The 19,273-nt window shown below is 46.3% G+C and overlaps 1 protein-coding gene across 1 annotated transcript in view; it reads left to right on the top strand.

Annotated features, from left to right (window-relative positions):
* Window positions 1-1,679: 1,679 nt before the first annotated feature.
* The window catches only part of Slc25a33 (solute carrier family 25 member 33), a 29,491-nt gene continuing 11,897 nt past the window's right edge, over window positions 1,680-19,273 (top strand). Inside the window, exons 1-2 of the mRNA XM_075945391.1 lie at window positions 1,680-1,973; window positions 14,239-14,418. Coding sequence (XP_075801506.1) covers window positions 1,918-1,973; window positions 14,239-14,418 — 236 coding nt within the window. The 5' untranslated portion in view covers window positions 1,680-1,917. The remainder of the gene's footprint in view (window positions 1,974-14,238; window positions 14,419-19,273) is intronic.

The following is a 19,273-nucleotide window of genomic DNA, read 5'->3' as shown; positions in this document are numbered from 1 at the left end:
GGGAAGGAGGAAGGGGGGATATGAATCAGTTTGTAAGCATAAATTTATGGCCTTGGTGCCTATGCAGGAACAGAGTCACTACCAGGACAGGGAACAGCAGAGGCTGAACAGGTTTGGGGGGAGAGGAGTAGAGTGGGAAGTTCAACCTAGGCCATTTGTTTATTAGTTTCTTGGGCAGTGCTGGGTGGCAGGTACCGTGACAGGAACAATCTGTCTGGAACAACCATGAAGTCTAAAAACAAGGTTCCCTGCTCCCACGAAGCTCACATTCCAGGATGGTTAGAACAGTTTAAATAAAACGACAAAGTAAGTGAGGAAGTCACGTGATCAGGGTGCTGCCAGGGTAACCAGGCAAGGCCCAGTCAGAGCCCGGCTTGGAGGTAAGAAGATGCCAGTCTCAGTGTGGCAGTGGTCCAGGACATCTAAGCAGAGAGGCAGTTTGGGTATCTCAGTCTGCATATTAGAACACACAGTACAAAATTCACAGTGAAAAATACATACTAAATATAACACTATTTATAGAAAGACCAAGAACGCTCAGAGTTCTAAGGGTGTGCTGGAGGAGAGCAGGCTCTTTAGATCAAGTGTTTGTTTTTCCTCCTAAGCTCAGAGCTGGGAGATGCAATATATAATCTGTGTCCTTTTTTGCACATGGGAATATTACAAAATTAACTTCTTAAAAAGATCCAGCGGGCTGTGGAGATGGCTCAGGGTAAGGGGACCTGCAGTCCAGCCTGATGACCTGAGTTCAGTTCCTGGGACCCACAGGATGGAAGGCAAGAACTGACTCCTGCAAGCTGTCCTCTGACCTCACACCTGCAGGGTGGCATGTGTGGACCCCATAACATGCTCAACACACACACACACAGCTGGGTGTGGTAGGTAGTGCTTGCTTTTTTATTGTTGTTGTTGTTTGAGACAGGATTTTTCTGTGTATCCCTGGCTATTCTGGAACTTATCATGTAGACCAGGCTGTCCTCGAACTCACAGAGATCCTCCCGCCTCTGCCTCCTGAGTGCTGGGATTAAAGGTGTGCACCCACATGCCTTTAATCTCAGTACTGGAAAGGCAGAGGTAGGTGGATCGATGTGACTCCGAGGTCACTTGGTCTACATAGAAAGTTCCAGGTCAACCAGGGCTTCATAGTGAGGCCATGTCTTAAAACAACAACAACAACAATAAAACAAACATATGCCAAGCCTGGTGGCACACATTTTTTAATTCCTGTACTCAGGAGGCAGAGGTAGGCAGATCAAACGTGAGTTCGAGGCTAGCCTGGTCTACATGACAAATTCCAGGCTATTCAGGGCTGCACAGTAAGACTATCTCAAGACAAATCACAAACACATAAACTTCTCTCTCTCTCTCTCCCTTTTCTTTCCTCTCTCCTTCCCCTCCCTCACTCCATTTCTTTTTCTTTTCTATTTTTTTTTTTTAAGGAGAGACCGGGAGCATGAGGCCTGGTTACAATGACCAAGCCGCCTGGGCAGGTTTTCACGCCATCCACTCGCAAGCCTGGCCAGCCTCGCACGGCCAACCTCCCGGGACCGACCCCGCCCCGCGTCTGCACGATCGCCACGCCCCACATCCACCTGTCGTCCAATAGGCACACGGGATGCGGGCCCACACCCCCGCCGCGCCGCGTCCCGCCCCGTGACGTCACGGCCCAGCCTCCGCCACGTGACGGCCGCGCGCCGGGCTCTGGCTAGCGGCTGGGAAGCGCCGCCGAGGCCGCTGACTGGCCAGGCGCCACGCCGCGGAGGGAGCCGGGCGCCTGGGCCTCCCGCGCGCGAGCTCGCGCATGGGAGCGTCGGCGGCTGCCTGAGGGAAGGCAGCGAGGCCAGCGGAGCCCGAGACCTCGAGGCGTCCCTCGAGCGGCTGCGGCGGGCTGCGGCGGGCCGCGGAGCCGGCGCGGCCATGGCGACGGGCGCTCAGCAGAAGGAGAACACGCTGCTTCATCTCTTCGCCGGCGGGTGAGCCTCGGGCCCGAGCCGTGCTCTCCTCCGCCCCGGCGTTGCCGCGTTCCCCCACCCGCCGCGGCCCGGGGTGAAGCGAGGGCTGGCGGCCCGGGAGGGTTGGGACTTCGGTCTCCCCACGGTCGCGGTCGCCACCCGGCGCGTCCGCGCTCCCATCCCCCACCCGCCGACCGCCTCTCTCCTTAAAACAATTCCTGGCTGGTGTGACTGTCACCAGGGGCGAGCGCTTCTAGCCCCTGTGGCTCCAGCCCCCTGCTTGTCGCTGGCTACGCTGCAGTCACTCACCGCTTCGGAGGTGCGGACGTTGGAGAGCCTGGGGAGCGCAGGAGGTACTGCGCTCGGTCAGAGGGCTGCGAGCAGGTGTCGCAAGGCAGCGGTGGCCTGCGGAGTGCGGGGGAACGGATGCTGGCCTGCACCACGTGGGAGGGAAAATGGGGACCTCGGAAGGTTTGTCTGTGCTAGTCGGTCTTTAAGCACCTTCAGTGCTTTTCGATGTAGGGACACATTATGGTATGTGGATACGAATAGGAGTTGAATTTTCCCCCTCCAAAAGAAAAAAAAACAGAAGTTAAATTATTTTTTTAATATTTGTTCATTTTTTTCCCCTTTTGTCATAGCGGCTACTGGCATGGGAGCCTTTTGGTGCTGGTGTTTTGAGGGTTTTTTTTTTTTTTTTGAGAAACGCTCTCATGTCTTGTAGCTGAGGATGATCCTCCTGCCTCCTCCACAAGAAAGATGTTGGGGTCACTGGTGTGGCCCAGTGAGCCTGGATTTTATGTGGTGCTAAGTATGAAATCCAGGACTTTGTGCATGCTATGCAAACTCTCTATGAAGTTACGTTCCCCAGCCCTGGGGTGTTGAGCTCCTTGGCCTAGCCCAGTTTTAAGTATAGGGTGCTTTACATAACCTTCAGGGTTCATCCTGAGCACTTTAGCTGTGGTCTGGACTATGTATTACCCAAACAGTTCCTTATACTAAACAAGTGCTGAATAATTCCCCGGAAAATAACCACGATGCTCCCATCGTTTCTGACGCCTTTGTACTTTTACTATGGCCAGCAGTTGTTTTCTCCGGACAGGTAGCTTTGATTGTGCTTCCACAGGAAGGATTTCTTACTCATTTTATTTCTGTCACCGTGTTATTCCTCTCATCCATGTCTGCACTGATCCTACCTTTGAGAGTGACACCCAGAAGGCTCCCTTAAAGGCGACCACTTCATATAAATTTGTCAAACCTGGGAATTTAAAAACACTTTAGGCATATTTTTAAAGGCAAGAGAATTTTTTAAAAACGAGTTTATGATGAATGAGCTTTTTTTTCCTTTCGTGCTATTTTTACTGAGGTGGGCTCTTAACATTGTGTTCATGCTCTTAACTGGAGGAGTTCCAGAGTGCCCTGTATTGTGACCCACTATAGTTGATGGCCTTGTCTGGATGAATCTCCCTGTAAACACTTCACAGTGCCCTCTGGCTGCCAGCCTTTTCTTTCCTGACAGAGAATACTGCAGTGGGCAGCGCAGGGCAGCTTCCAGGACTCATTAAGGTGTAGGGAGTTGATTAGCGCTGTGCCTGAAGCCGTGGTGTTTAATAAGCTCTAGTTGCTTCATTAGCAGTTTGAGATCTCTGTGTTTGCAGATAAGAAATGAACCTTCAAAAGATTGTTTGCAGAGCTGCTAATTGGATTTTAGCCTAAAATACTTCTGTCCCTTTTAAGGTAGAGCATGAAAGGAGTTGAATATAATGAACAGGGCACAGGCTGTAGTTAGAAGTTGTCAACCCAGGGGTCCTCAGAACATTTCCCTCTGTTGCTAAGCTGGCCTCTTTCCAGGGAGCTAAGTTCAATGCCTGTGAAAAGTCAGGGGTCTTGCTTTTAAAATCTGTTGTTTCTCTTGTTTATTGGCTAGTCATTGATGGCTGTATTCTCAGACAGATTTAATGCTATCCCAGATTAATAATAGTACAAACTATTTGTTTTTGAGACAAGATCTAGAATTCACAGAGATTCTCTGTCTCCACTTCTGCCTCACAAACACTGGAATTAAAGATGCATGCCACCAGGTCCTGGTAATTTCCAGAGATTTTTAACTCGCTATGACAGGCTTATCAATTTAATATAACCATTGAAAATTAATTTTAGATCCTGGAAACATGAAGGCTGCATCAAAATAGTTTGTGATCTATAATTTTTTTTTCTTGAAGAGCCAAGTTTCTCTATTATTCCCAGCGGTTATTGCCAAAGGAGAAAGTAGTCCTGAATTAACATGCAATAGTCAGGTTTTCAGAATAGCACATTGTCCTTTGAGAAGAAAGACCACCACAGACCCAACATCTGGAAATGCAGTTTGGCAGAGGTTCCCAGTGGCTTCCATACTCACTTCTGCACAGGACTGTGTCCTTTATGTCCAGGTGAGCCTCAAACTCCCCGCAATCCTGCCTCAGTCTTCCAAACACTAGGATTACAAGGCATGAGCCGTGTTACCCCAGTTCTCCACTTTGCTTTCTTAGTGATGTATTGAATGATCGTGGTAGTGTATTTTGAGTACAGTTTATCATTAATGTCTGTTTTAATATTCAGTGCGAGTTCTGTTTCTGAGGCCTGTGAGTGGGGATCAGTGAAGATGTTGGCTTAATTTACAGTGAGCGCCTTCTTACACTGACGACGTCTTTCTAATCCTCGCTTTTTCTTCCTTCACATCCATTATAAATCACATCCTTACCTGTGGACAAGATCTATTTCCTTTGACTAAATTAGTGAAGAAACAGCTGCTGAGTCAATATTTGTAGATTTTATGTGTATGGGTATTTTGTCTACATGTATGTCTGTGTATCACATGCATGCCCTATGCCAATCAGACTAGAAGAGGGCATCTGATCCTCTAGAACTGAGGTTACAAATTGTTGTGAGCTGCCATGTGGGTACTGGTCATTCAGCCTGGGTCCTCTGGAAGAGCCATCTCTCCAGCCCCAAACTAAAATATTTTTAGGACATTTGGTCTCAGCATTTTCAGTTTGCCTCTTAGTGTGAGTTGCTTGTGCACGACTGAGCTTCATTCTTGGTGTTAAAAGACCCTCTAGTGCTGTCAAAGCAAGAGAGTAGTACTCAGGCATTACTCGAACAAATATAGTCTACTGTTTCTTTCTGTGACTTACACCACTCCATCAAAAAAATGGCCAGAGTGCTCTCAAGTAGCCCTTCCTTGGAAGACCTGATTTGCCTTCAAGGGCCTGGGGGGCTTGTGTCGTCTTAGTCTTAGTGAGGTCCTTTGCCTGCCATGCCTCTGTGGGGGTGGTATTCGATCTGCATGGTACAGCTGGATTTAAGCTGTAGATTTAGATTGATTGTGTGTGTATGTGTGTGCGCATTTTGTAATAATAAACAGTTACATGACCTTTAAAATATTTTTAAATAGGGACCGGAGATACTTTATTAGTAGAGTGTATGTTTAGTATGACTGTGACCCCAGGTTTTTTATTTAATCCCCAACATGCTACAAAGGAAATATTGATGGGAATATGTAGATCTGGTAGCCCATAGATAGTTTCAGAATTTACTGTCTTCCAACAGATCACTGGCCATGGCTGACAGGTATACTCTGGCACTTTGCCAACTTAATCTTGATTATGTGGAAGCATTACAGGAATGACTGTTCCACTATCTAGGGGTTCAGTGTATAGACCATCCAAATTTTTCCTGAGGTCCAAGGCTGTAGCTCAGTGTGAAGCGTTGCTAGCATACGCATGTCCTCAGCTGGAGCCACCAACCCATATAAACCAAACAAACAATAGCACATTCTTACAGGAATTTTGATTAAACAAATATAATGACTAATACTTTTTATCAAGATATATATACTATTTATGAATATAAATTGACTTTAATTTATCTACTATAGTTGTAGCTATGAAAGGGTTTTGGGTTTTTTGCTTGTTTGTTTTTGATGGGAAATGCCCAATAAGATGGAAGTTTCTTTTTGTATATTTATTTTTCAAGACAGGGTTTCTCTGTGTTGTTTTGGCTGTCCTTGAACTCACTCTGTAGACCAGACTGGCCTCAAACTCACAGAGATCCGTCTGCCTCTGCCTCCCGAATGCTGGGATTAATATGTGTGCCACCACTGCCTCGCTAAGAATGGAAGTTTTTTGTAAGTACCATAAACTTCCTTCACTAGACCATTCCAAGTGTAGGTGACAGGCAGGTTACAACTGCCAGTCAGTATTAAAGAATTGACTGTCTTAACTCGGATGTAGATTGATGTGGTCTGAATTGTCCTAAATAGAGAAAAACAGTACTTTATTGCTGAGTTACTCATTAGTATTTGCTGAAGCTATATTGGTACAAGGTAATGTTAATTTAGATTTCTTTATTTTCACATTTCTTGTGAAAGAAATGATTCATCTTCATTTGGGATGCTTTTTTCCCCCTTAAAATTTATTTATTTTATTTTATGTATATGAGTGTTTTGCTTGCCTGTATGTATGTGCACCATGTGCATGCCTGGTGCCCTCTGAGGCCACAGGAGGATATTGTATCCACCATGTCAGTTCTGGCAACTGAGCCTGTGTCCTCTGCAAGAAAAAGCGAGTACTGAGCCATCTCTCCAAGCTTCGGGGAGCTATTTAAATAATTTTTCTTTCCAAATGAGATGGAATAGAGGATGTATATCCTAAAGGAGAACCAGTGGCATCCAAAATTGGTTTTGCTTTAATGAAATAATACGCAACTTACATAACTGACATCTCATAAGCTTTATGTCTGATATTCACATAAACTTTCCAGAATGTGATAGTTCATGAAAAGCAACTAATGTATTTCAAGTAGCAGAAAAGAGGAAAAATTATTGAATTGCCAAGGATTAGAAGGCTTGCAGAGTTCCTGTTGGTAGTTTGTTGGTAGAGCCCATTTTGTACCGTGTATAGTCCATGACCATGGAAATCAGTTTACCACTAGTTGGTAGTGATTTTTATAATAAATAGCCCATTAGGACTTGAGAGATGGCTCAGTGGCCAAAGGACTTCCTGCCAAGCCTGGCAGCTGGAGTTCAATCCCAGAGACACATGTGGCAGAAGGAGAGAATTGTGAGTTGTGTGCTGGCATCCACACATGCGCACCAACACACCCACCCACCCCACATTGAAGAAATAAATGTAATAAAAGTCTATGGGCCACCGAAATGGCTGTGCTGGTGAAGGCACTTGACACCAAACCTGACAGCCTGTGTTCAGTGTCTGGGACCCATATGGTGGAAGGAGAGATCTAACCGATCGCCACACGAGCACTGTAGTGTGCGTGTGTGCGCACACAAACACATACACACTAAATGTAATATTTTAAAGGTAAAACTTTTTTTTTTTTTTTGTAAAAAGCACATTGGCCTTGACGTTAGTGCCTAAGGTGAGTGGGTATATACTCAGGAAACAGAATATTTTACTGGAAACTTGTTTAATTTCTTTCTGACTATTTGAAATTCTGAGGTGAAAGTTAATTTATCTACATCATTTAAATTTTTTATGTAACTTTGTAACCTCATAAAAATAGCTGAAAACTTCAGTGTCCATTTTGTAGTAGTTGTTCTACCCCACACTGGAGGAGAGGTGTGTGGGAAATTAAGGGCCATGTGGATATAAAAAGATAAAGGTTAAATGTGCCTTTGTGTGATAAATGCTACTTCAACTATAAAAGGGAGGAGGAGAGAAAGTAGAGAAATGCCGAGAAGCAGGTGCTGATGTAAAAGGGGACAGGTGGGGGGCTGGAGAGACAGCTCAGTGGTTAAGAGCATTGCCTGTTCTTCCAAAGGTCCTGAGTTCAATTCCTGGCAACCACATGGTGGCTCACAACCATCTGTAATGAGGTCTGGTGCCCTCTTCTGGCCTGCAGACATACACACAGACAGAATATTGTAGGCATAATATATATATATATATATATATATATATATATATATATATATATATATATGGGGACAGGTGGTGGGAAGGACTCGAAGTGGTAGTCATTCAGGGCCGTTCTGTTGCTCTCCTCAAACCCTTCCATGTTTGCTCTGAGTGGAACATTCCAGAGAATTTTACTGGACTTTGGCATTATAGTAACCAGTGCAAACTTACCCTGGGAGAGAAATTAAATTAACGTCCAGGAAGTTTCCTTGTAGCCATTGGAAATGCCGCCTCCTCCACAGGAGTACTGACTGCCCTTTGAACGCTGTCTACAGTAGTCACGTCCTACCTATGAGCTTTCTCCAAACATGAAGTGTAAGTTTAGGGATTGTAGCTGTGAGCAATAGGAAACCCACTCTGCACTGGTTAACTCCTGGACCATACACCTGAGTTCCAGAGGGGCACAAGCTCGGGAGAGGGCTTGCGGAAACTGCTCCGGCCTCTGTGGAGCCCTGACTGCTCTGCCTCCCAGTGGTGCATGCTTGGTTCTCTCATCTGCATGCGGTTCCTCTGTCTCTCCCACCAGTTTCTTTATGGGGCCAACTTGGAGATACACCCATCTCTAAACCAGTCATTGCTCCAAGAGAATTCATGCTGAGTATCTGGGCCCAAATCACATGCTCCTCTCTGAACAGACTGTGGCCGAGTAGATGGTATCATGTTAATGGGCTTACGTGAGTCAGAGTTAAAACTAGAAGTGACCTTGATCCATTCATACTGTATGGCTTAAGAAACAGATCTGGTTAGGACAGAGGGGTACCCTATGCTGGGAGGCTGCCAGCAATGCCAGCTGCCTCAAAGATGGGTTGTCCGTTTTATTGGTCTAGAATGCAGTTTTGCAGCTTAGGTAGTGTGATTAATTGTTTTGTCCTATGCATTTTAGGATGTTCAGCAGCATACTGGCCTGCTAATAATAACATCTCTTCAACAACCAAAAATGTCTTCATACGTTGCCAGATGTCACTGGGGGTGGAGGCAGAATTGCTTGGGCTAGGAACCGAGGCTGGAATAGTGGTCTCAGATTTTGATTGCATGGCCCTAAGATTAAAATGTTCTTGCATCTCTCCATATGTAGTTCATGTGTGCATACGTGCAAGTGTGTGTGTGTGTGTGTGTGTAAAAGACAGTCCTGTGTGTGTGTGTGTAAGACAGTCCTACCGGGCAGTGGTGGCACACACCTCTAATCCCAGCACTTGGGAGGCAGAGGCAGGCGAATCTCTGTAAGATCGAGGCCAGCCTAGTCTACAAAGTGAGTTCTAGGACAGCCAAGGTTGTTACACAGGGAAACCCTGTCTCAGAACCCCCCCCCAAAAGACAGAATCTTCAAAACCTCTCTCCTCCCCCCAAAAAGGCAGACTCTCTCATAGAAGCTGAAGCTCATCAGTTTGACTACGTTGTCTGGCCAGTGAACTCTGTGGGTCCACCTGTCTCTGCCTCCCCATTCCTAGGGTTACTGGTGAGGCAAACATCTTACATGGTGGGCCATCTCCCCCGCCTGTGCCATGTGTGTAGTTTTATTACCCCCTTAATTCTAGACACATAAGATATACATATAAAATATAAATTACATTGTAAAGATTGTAAGTAAAATAACATTTTCTCTCTACATTCCTTTTTTAAAAAATATTTATTTATTTATTTATTATGTATACAACATTCTGTCTATGTGTATGCCTGCAGGCCAGAAGAGGGCACCAGACCTCATTACAGATGGTTGTGATCCATCGTGTGGTTGCTGAGAATTGAACTCAGGACCTTTGGAAGAACAGGCAATGCTCTTAACCTCTGAGCCATCTCTCCAGCCCCTCTACATTCCTTTTAAAAATTGTTTGTGTGTGTGTGGGGGGGGGAGACAGACGTCCACAGACAGATAGACAAAGAGGGATGTGTGGGTGCCTGTGAAGACTTGAAAAGGGTGTCAGATCCCCTAGAGCTATAGTTAGAGCAGTTGTGAGCCGCTGGATGTGGGTCTGGGGACCAAGGTTAGGTTCTCTGGAAGAGAGGTATGAGCTCTTAGCTAACGAGCCAGCTGTCCAGCCTCTACTTTACACCAGTGGCTATTTAGGTATCTCAGAACTCCTTAGGGTAGCAGTTCTCAACCTGTGGGTCACAATCCCCTGGAGAGGGGTCAAATGGGGCCACACATCACATATCCTGTATATCAGAGCTTCACATTATGATTCATAATAGCAAAATTATAGTTGTAAAGTAGCAACAAAATCATTTTATGTTTGGGGTCACCACAACATGAGGAATTGTGTTAAAGGGTCACAGTGTTAGGGAGGTCGAGAACCACTGACTTAGATCAGGGATCTAAATGATCCTATCCAGCCAGATAATTGATTCTCCACCTCTGCTAAAACCGTCGTCATATAACTCTGATGTCTGAACATTGGCCAAAGATGCTCACGTGAACCAGAGGCCCGGTCCACCCCATCAGTGTGAAGAAGAATCATGGGCCCTGCAGAGTGCTGGGGGGGGGGTGTCTTCCTGCTATTGTCCCTGCTTTATCCCCAGCCCATAGTAGGTCTGGACTGCAGATTGAGGACACTTAGCTGGTTCCATATGCTTCCTACAAGTGGAGGCTGTACCTTCACCCAGGCAACAACACCTGGAGAAGGGCATGGGTGTCTGCCTACCGTGGGCCAGTTGTGTTGGCCTCTGAGGACAGAGAGAGACTCTCATGGACCTTGCTAGCCTTGTGCCCAGGAATATGTAGACTAGAGAAAGAGAAAATGCTTGATGCTGCCATAGGGTTCCCAGGCCAAGTGTTAAACAAAAAAAACAAGGCTTTTTGTTGCTGTGACAAATAACCGAGCAGAAACAACCTAGAGGCCGGAGGGTTTATTTGGGGTGGTGATTTCACCCCATCCTGGTGGGCAGAACAAAGCAACTTCAAGCTGGCCAGGAAGCAGAGAGAAAAAAAAGAGAGCCCTGCTAGTGGGCACTCTTGTTTCCCCTCTTATTCCATGGGGTCCTAGTCCTAGCCACACGGAAGGCAGGTCTCCACCCCTTAGTTAATCCTCCCAGATGTAGCCAGACGTTTGTTCATTTACTTATATCAGTAAAAATAAAACAAATCTCGAAGGTGTCTAATTCTTTCTGTCTTTTCTCCTTTTGGGTTCCCATCACAGGACCTTGAATGCCTTTGTGAGTGATGGGCTTGGGCCTGTAGTTGACCACATTGTAGCAACTGGGGCTTGCCCAGTGAGTACTCACTCACTTGTAATAGTAACAGTGTTGTGTTTCCCTCCAGTGCTCTGTCTGTTTCATGTTTGATTTGAGACAAAATCTTGCTTTGTAGTCCTAATTGGCGAGGAACTCATGGTAATCTTCCTCTTTTTTTTTTTTTTTTTTTTGGTTTTTCGAGACAGGGTTTCTCTGTGGTTTTGGAGCCTGTCCTGGAACTAGCTCTTGTAGACCAGGCTGGTCTCGAACTCACAGAGATCCGCCTGCCTCTGCCTCCCGAGTGCTGGGATTAAAGGCGTGCGCCAATACCGCCCGGCTTGGTAATCTTCCTCTTGCAAATGCTGGTTTACAAGTATACACCAAGCAAGCCCAGCCCCACCCCTTCCCTTCCTGCTTGCCTCCCTCTGACCTTCCTTCCCTCATTTCATTTCTTCTCCTTTTTTTTTTTTTGGTAGTAGATAATACCCCTTTTTTTCTATGCTATGATCATGATTTTTTTTGTTTATTTGTTTTTATTTTTTCAAAACAGGATTTCTCTTTTTTACCCTGGTTGTCCTAGAACTCTCTGTAGACCAGGCTGGTCTCGAACTCACGGAGATCCGCCTGCCTCTGCCTCTGCTGGGATTAAAGAAAGGTGTGCGCCACCACCGCCCAGCAGTAATCACAGTTTTAAAACAGGTTTACCTGAATAGCCAGATATAGCTGTTTGCCCCCTTCCCTCACCTATATACATTTCTGTTTCACAACATTCAGGATACTTATGGTAAATTGGGGCACATATGTTCTGACCTCATAAGACGTTTGTTGGAGGATTAAATGCTTGTCACAAAATATTTTTTTGCTTCCTTCTTTCTTGCCTTTCTTTCCCTTTCTTAGCCGGGGTCTTGCTATGTAGTGTAGGCTAGCCCCAATCTCACGATCCCCCTTTCCAGTCTCCAGAGTGCTGGGATTACCCATGTGGTCTACAACATTCAGCGAAACAGCCTTTTAACTAGTAGTCCAGCGCTGAGTAAGCAGGATGTGGCTTCCTCTGTGAGCGTGAGCCCTTGTGCTGTGCAGTGGAGGAGTGCAGGTCTACCAGTGCAGCTGCGTGTCTGCTGAGGTCAGAGGGCAACCTCTCAAGAGTTGGTTCTCTCCTTCACTAGTTTAAAGATTTATTTATTTTTATTTTATGTGTTTGCCTGCTTGGATGTAAGGGCATTGTATGTGTGCCTAGTGCCCATGGAAGCCAGAAGAGGGCATTGAAAACCCTGGGACTGGAGTTAAGGATTTTATAAGCTGCTTTGTGAGCTGGGAACTGAACTCAGGTCCTCTGGAAAAGCATCAAGCGCTCCTAACCTCTCAGCCATCTTTCAGTCCCTTCCACTTTGTGTTTGAGGCTGGGGCTGCCTCGTTAGTTCTTCGCTGCTCTTTGTCTGTGAGCTTCTGGCTGATTCTCCTCTGTCTACCCCCATTTCACTGTAGGGTGCTGGGACTGGGGTGGCAGATTCAAACCATTCCAACCAGCTTTAAAAAAAACAAACTCAAGTCACCATGGTTGAATCACTTTTGTCCACTGCTGAGCCAGCTTGCCAGCCCTAATTTAAGTCCTACCTGGAGATTTTGCCTTATTCACTTTGGGGGTGTATATTAAGTGTCGGTTGCTGCTATAGATGTCTGGTGTAAGATTCTGCAAATGCTAGCCTGCCAGGAGTTCTCTCTCAGTCTAGGGCAAGGGGATGGCGGGTAAGAAGCAGAGTTAGCGCTTCCCCAAATATTTACAGCTTAAAAATCTACCCTCTGGCTGGCAAGATGGCTTGGTGGGTGTGGGCACCTGCTGCCAAGGTGATGACCTGAGTTCAATCCCCAGATCCACATGGAAGAAGAGAACCCACCCCTGCAAGCTGTCCCCTTACCTCTCCACACATGTCCCAATAATTGTAATAATAATAATACTTAATGATATAATAATAAAAAGACTTTCTCCGTGAATTCTCAACTGAATAATCCTCGGCTAAACAATTGCCCGTTGTGAACTTGCTTGGTCCTGATGCCACAGATGCAAAAGTGAGTCAGACCCCAGGTCCCAACTTGGGTTTGCTCTGCTGTAGGGCCATGTTTTCCGAGGAGGAAAATCCCTGGATGTATGGGTGGTAACTTTAGATGGCCCATGACATCATTTGTTATAGCTGGCCTGTTCAGCATGGTTTTGTAGATAGCGTTATGTAAGAGAAGGTGGAAATGGGTAGTTAGGGTAAAGAAGTGAGCTGCTGTCTTGTAGAAAGGTGTCTAAGCTGGGTGTGCTGATGACACCTGTGATCTAGCTTCTCAGGGAACCGAGGCAGGAGAATTGCAAACTGGGCAATTTAGGGAGACTTTGTCTTGAAATAAAAAAAAAAAAGTTTGAGATTGTAGCTCAGTGGTAGAGCATCTAGCCTGGCATGTGCCTAGGTTCAATTCTTGTACAAAAAAAAAAAAGTTTAAAAGTAATTCAAGAAATTTCTTGCTATCAGCATGCTGTGAAGGACAGAACTGAAGTTTAGAGGAATGACCCGGAGAGACGGTAACTAGGAAACAGTGTGTGCCCACCGTTTGTACAGTGGAGGAGACAGGCGTTCACTGGTTGAAAGTATGCTGTAGTGTTCAGTAGTGTCCATGTTAGAAAGTCTGGGCTGTAATGAACATAGGTTTTCAAACTAATGCGGTCTGCGTATTTGGCTTGAATGTGCAGAGATCTGTATTTTAGACTATTCATGGTGAGTCTCGTGGTGAGACTGGATGAACATCCAACAGTGGAAGTTGGTTGAATACTGTGTGGAGATACAGAGGGATGGCATCAGACTGTTGCGAGTGGTCAGGTGGCATCTGCGTTCACGGATCACTCTCAAGTGATTCTCTTTGGTTCTGGAAACCGAGCTAATTTTTTTTTTAACTTTTTGAGACAGGGTTTCTTTGTAGACCAGGCTGGCCTTGAACTCACAGAGGTCTGCCTGCCCCTGCCTCCCAAATGCTGGGATTAAAGGAGTGCGCCACCACCATCTGGCTTGTAAGTTGTATTAAATGAATGCAGGCACTTTGTCTTAAAGAGGAAAAAGCTAAATAGCGACCGCATTTTCTGCAGACTCGTGTTGCCCTCCTGATCTCCTGTGTCTTCCATCCTGCAGGTGCGGGGGCACAGTTGGTGCTATTTTCACATGTCCACTCGAAGTCATTAAGACGAGGTTGCAGTCTTCCCGACTAGCTCTTCGGACGGTGTATTATCCTCAAGTTCATCTGGGGACCATTAGTGGAGCTGGAATGATGAGACCAACGTCTGTGACTCCTGGGCTCTTCCAGGTTCTGAAGTGAGTGCAGTCCTCTCCGCGCAACCCTCGCCTGTCCCTCGCCCGGTCACATTATACAGTTTGGGTCCAAATAGAAGAATTCCATTTCTTATTTATTTTGTAAGGAATGGGATGGTATGCCAAAGCTCGCAGGTGGAGGACAAAGCTCTGGGGATGAAACTCAGGTTAGACTTGGTGACAAATATTCTTACCCACTGAGCATCAGGCTGCCTAGGAGGATTATTCTTTCAGTTTTAACATTGAGGAAGGGAGTAAAGTCCCCAAAGCAGGTGGTTATCAATAGGCACAGAAAGGCCAGAGGCAAGAATCAGGGGATGTGGAGGCAGCATAGATCTCGGTGAGTATAAACAGGATCCATGGTCCTCAGTGGCCGAGAGAACACTTCCTGCTTGGCATCAGGTGACACCTTTCATAGCGTCTTGGCATAGTGAGATGGAAGCAGGTGATCAGGCCATGTCACTAGTGTTCAGAATAAACTTCATACAGACTTGTCATGTAACTTGTGACCAGTTGACATGGCCCCAAAGCTGTCTGCAGGGCTAAGCCTGTGAGGGGAAAGAATGTCTCTCTACTGCAGGCCTTAGGGAGCATACACCCTCCTTGTCTAGTTTGTCATGTCTCCAGTAGCCGCACCCGCAATAGTTACTACAGCGGTGGAAACCAAAGCAACGGGCACTTCATCCCTGAAAATGCGAGAACCACTTCCACACGACACAAAAGCCAGCACTTCACTGCGGACCTACCCTTTCCTTTCTGATACAGTCTGTGGGTCTGTGGCTGTGAAGTCACAAACTGCCACTTCCCCACGACTGTCCATTTATACTGTATTTATGTCAAAGTGTAAACCATGGAATTAAGCCACATTCTTGTTTTAATGACACTGCCCATGCTAGAAAGGTTCTGTGCCGTTGTCTTGCTCACCCACGCTGCGTTTCCTCAGCCTGTGGTGTACGTTTTTAGGATTCTTCTGCACTTGGGCTGTCATTTAGTAGCTTTCAGGTTCTGAATAAATTCCATTGATCTTTCACAACGGCCTTAAAGGATGAGCACCTGGACCCCATTGCTCTCAGTTTAGAAAGACCTGCAGATTAGCAGCTGTGATACCCAGAGTCAGGTGTAGTGTGGAGCTCCCTTCTTTCTAGAACAGTTTAGAGCAGCTAAGAACAAGGTAAAACAAAACAGAAGAGCCCATATCACAGCTGGGCTGCAGCCTCTTCCAGGTCTTATGTGGAGGTGTCCCTGGTGCTGGCCCAAAGATGCCAGGAGCAGGACCTTGACCCCTTCACTGGCTGCTGCCTCTGCTTCCTTAGCTGTAACTGCTGCTATACCACCTTGTCTCTTGCTGCCGCAGCAGGATCCCAAGACTCTCCTGGTGACAGTTGTCCCTCATTCAGTCAATCATGGGTGATGGGGTTTCTCACTCATCCCCTGCTGCCTCTGTTATTAGCATAATTGTTTTCTACCCATCCCAAGCAAAATGGAAGCAGACCAGAACTCTGCTCTGCTGAGTTAGAGCTTCATCCCACAGACATAGTTCTGGGACCTCTCAACCCACAATGAATCCTGTCAGCTCTGCTTTCAAAATAGAGAAACCTGACCCCTATCCGTGACTTCCTCTAGTGCTGTTCTGTGTTGCTGACAGAGCCTGAGAGTTAACTACCTCCCTCCCCACTCTGCTCAACAGAGCAGCCAGAGTCCAGCCAGCCTGCGGGCTCTTCACTCAACAGTCCTGTGACTGTACTGTTCCCCTCCAGCCTCCTTGTTCCTTTAAAGGCACAGGAACGGGCATTGTGATGCACACCCATCTCAGCACTCAGGAGGTAGAGGCAGATGGGTCTCTGAGTTTGAAGCCAGCCTGTTCTACATAGAGAGTTCCAGGACATCCAGGGCTACACAGTGAGACCCTATCTCAAAGATAAATGAATAATAAAAGCACAAGAACACTTGTTAGCGCCAGTTCCTTGTTCTGGACATTATCTCTGTGGTTTTGACACCTTTGCAGGAATATCCTGCACTGACCTCGTTATTTGACTGCGCTTCCCTACGCCATCACGCTCTCCTTTATGCACAGCCCCTGCCTCATCCTCCAGCAGTGTGCCTGCTTATTTACATGCTCCTTTGTCTGCTCACCCTCACTCCAGCCTGGGAGGCGGAGTATTTGTTTCTATTAATAAAGTGTCCTCAGGCCTTAGAATATTGTGTGTGGCTAGAGAAGCATTCAGAACCAATAAAGTGATTCTATGAAATTGGGCAAGTCAGTACTGGTCCTGGAAAGGGCTTCCTAGCCTCCCACCATGGCGACACACGTGTGCTGCTGTTTCTAGTGGGTGCTTTCTTGTGCTTCTTAAGGGAAGGTTTGCAGCAGAGTTTCTTTGGATGGTGAGTCCTGATTCCCACCTGAAGAAGCATCCCCTCATGCCACGTGGATGTTCTTGTGGTTCAGATCCCGAAACATCAAACAGTGTACTGTCCTGGGTGGTGTGGTCAATAAAGAGGGCTGCTTCCCACTCAGCCTCTGGAGCCAAGCCCAGGGGTGATGCTCAACCAGAAGGGCTCTTTGTGAGAGAGACAATAAGCAAGGACAAGCCCCAGACCTTTTCTATGCACTACAAGACCCATCCTGGGTTCTGTTCTGAATTCTAGGAAACACTGTGGTTGTCAAAAGCACAGATGACTAATGTGGCCATTCATTTAAAACTCAGGTGCTTCTTACTTGCCCTACCCTTCTTGTGAGCACTGTTATAAAGTCATAAGAAATTGTGTGTGTACAAGTCTTTAAAATATGAATCACATGTCTTAGGTTAACTTATTAGGAAAAATATATACGCTGCTGAAGAATGGAAGAAGTTATTTCGAAAGATGGGGGATGGGGTGCCATGATGGTTCAGCGGGTAAGACACTTGCCAGGCCTTGCATCCTCAGTTTGATCCCCAGACTCCATATGGTAGGAGATATCCAGTTTACACATAACACACATACATACACATAATTTTTGTTTGTTTGTTTTCAAGACAGGGTTTCTCTGTGTAGCTTTGGAGCCTGTCCTGGCACTTGCTCTGTAGATAAGGCTGACCTCAGCAGAGATCCATTTGCCTCTGCCTTCCACGTGCTGGGATTAAAGGAGTGCACTTAGCTCACACACAAACACACACACATTTAAAAAAAAAATGCTTTGTGGGAGGGGCCTGGGGAAATGGCTCAGTGCCTAATAAGATGCCTGCTGTACAAGTGTGAGGACCTGAGTTTGGGTTTCAACACCCACTTCCAAAGCTGGAAGAGATGGCAGAGTGGTTAAGAGTGCTTCCTGCTCTTCCAGGACATGAAATAAACCATAAAAAAAATAGAACTGGTGATGTATATGTGCCTGTAATCCCAGCATGGGTGGGAGGACACCAGCCTTGTCCTGGAACTCACTAGGTAGCTAGTTTTGCACAGTTAGTGAGCTCCAGGTTTTAGTGAGACCCTGTTTCAATAAATAAGGCGGCTTAATATGGTTCCAGTTTAATCCCAACATTCAGAAGGCAGAGGGGGGACATCTCTGAGTTCCAGGCCAGCCAGAGATACACAGTGAGACCCTATCTCAGAAAATACACGGTATCTCAGAGATACACAGTGAGACCCTATCTCAGAAAATACACGGTATCTCAGAGATACACAGTGAGACCCTATCTCAGAAAAAAGAAAAGAAAGGATGGAGAAGGAAGGAGAAAGAAGCCTGACGTGACCTCTGACCTCCACATGGATACACCTATACAATATACAACACATAATTTTTTAAAATAATGCTTTGTCAGGTGTCTCCTTTTTTTAAAAGTACTTTTTTTTCCCTTCAGTTTTTCGAGACAAGGTTTTTCTGTGTAGCTTTGGAGCCTGTCCTAGAACTTGCTCTGTGGATAAAGTTGGTCTCAAACTCACAGAGATCCGCCTGCCTCTGTCTCCCCAAATACTAGGGTTAAAGGCGTGCACCACCACCACCTGGCCAAAAAAGTACTTTTTTAAAGTGAAGATTTAAGTTAACTGAAGTACCTTATTTGATTTTTTTAAAGGTCTTAATAATTTTTTTTTTTTTTTTGGTTTTTCGAGACAGGGTTTCTCTGTAGCTTTGGAGCCTGTCCCGGAACTAGCTCTTGTAGACCAGGCTGGCCTCGAACTCACAGAGATCCGCCTGCCTCTGCCTCCCAAATGTTGGGATTAAAGGCGTGCGCTACCACCACCCGGCTTAATAATTATTTTTTAAAATGCTTAAATGAGTATGTCTGTATGTGGGCATATACACATGTAGGCGGCCAGACAAGGAGTCAGATCTCCTGAAGCTGGAGTGACAGACTGATGCAGCTGCTGGAGACCAGCGAGTGATTGTGACCCCCACAAGCCATCTCTTCACCCCCTATTTCAATCTGAAAATTAATGTCCATATCAGCTAGTCCATGTCTTTCCAAAGCTGCCTTGCTGTGATGGATATTTGGTGAGATTCTTGCCTCTCCTATACGTGCAGGTCTAACCTGGGGAGAGAGGGCTCCAAACAAGACTGATCGATCACTTTTACCTGTGTTTCCAATATGAAAGGTGGCATGCAGGTGAGAGGGCGAGCCTGGGCTCTGCCTTGGTCTTTCAGAGCTGACATGTGCTGTGTAGTGGGAACTTGATTGTCCCAGAAGAGCTTATAAACACCCAGGCAGGGCAGAAGTTCAGCTTATGTAACAGATCGGACTTGTTGCCACTGTTCAATGCGTAACTATGGAGACTGTCTTTCTTCAGCTCTTAAAAGGCGGGAGTCACTTAAGGACACGCATTCCCTGCTGCATTATGGATGAGGACTCCCAGCCTCCTGGAGCCAGAGGTCCCCTTGACCTTC

The sequence above is a fragment of the Microtus pennsylvanicus genome, chromosome 13, assembly GCF_037038515.1.
Source record: "Microtus pennsylvanicus isolate mMicPen1 chromosome 13, mMicPen1.hap1, whole genome shotgun sequence".
Taxonomy (NCBI): domain Eukaryota; kingdom Metazoa; phylum Chordata; class Mammalia; order Rodentia; family Cricetidae; genus Microtus; species Microtus pennsylvanicus.
The sequence above is the reverse complement of the archived record's forward strand: the minus strand, read 5'-3'. Positions and strand labels throughout refer to the sequence as shown.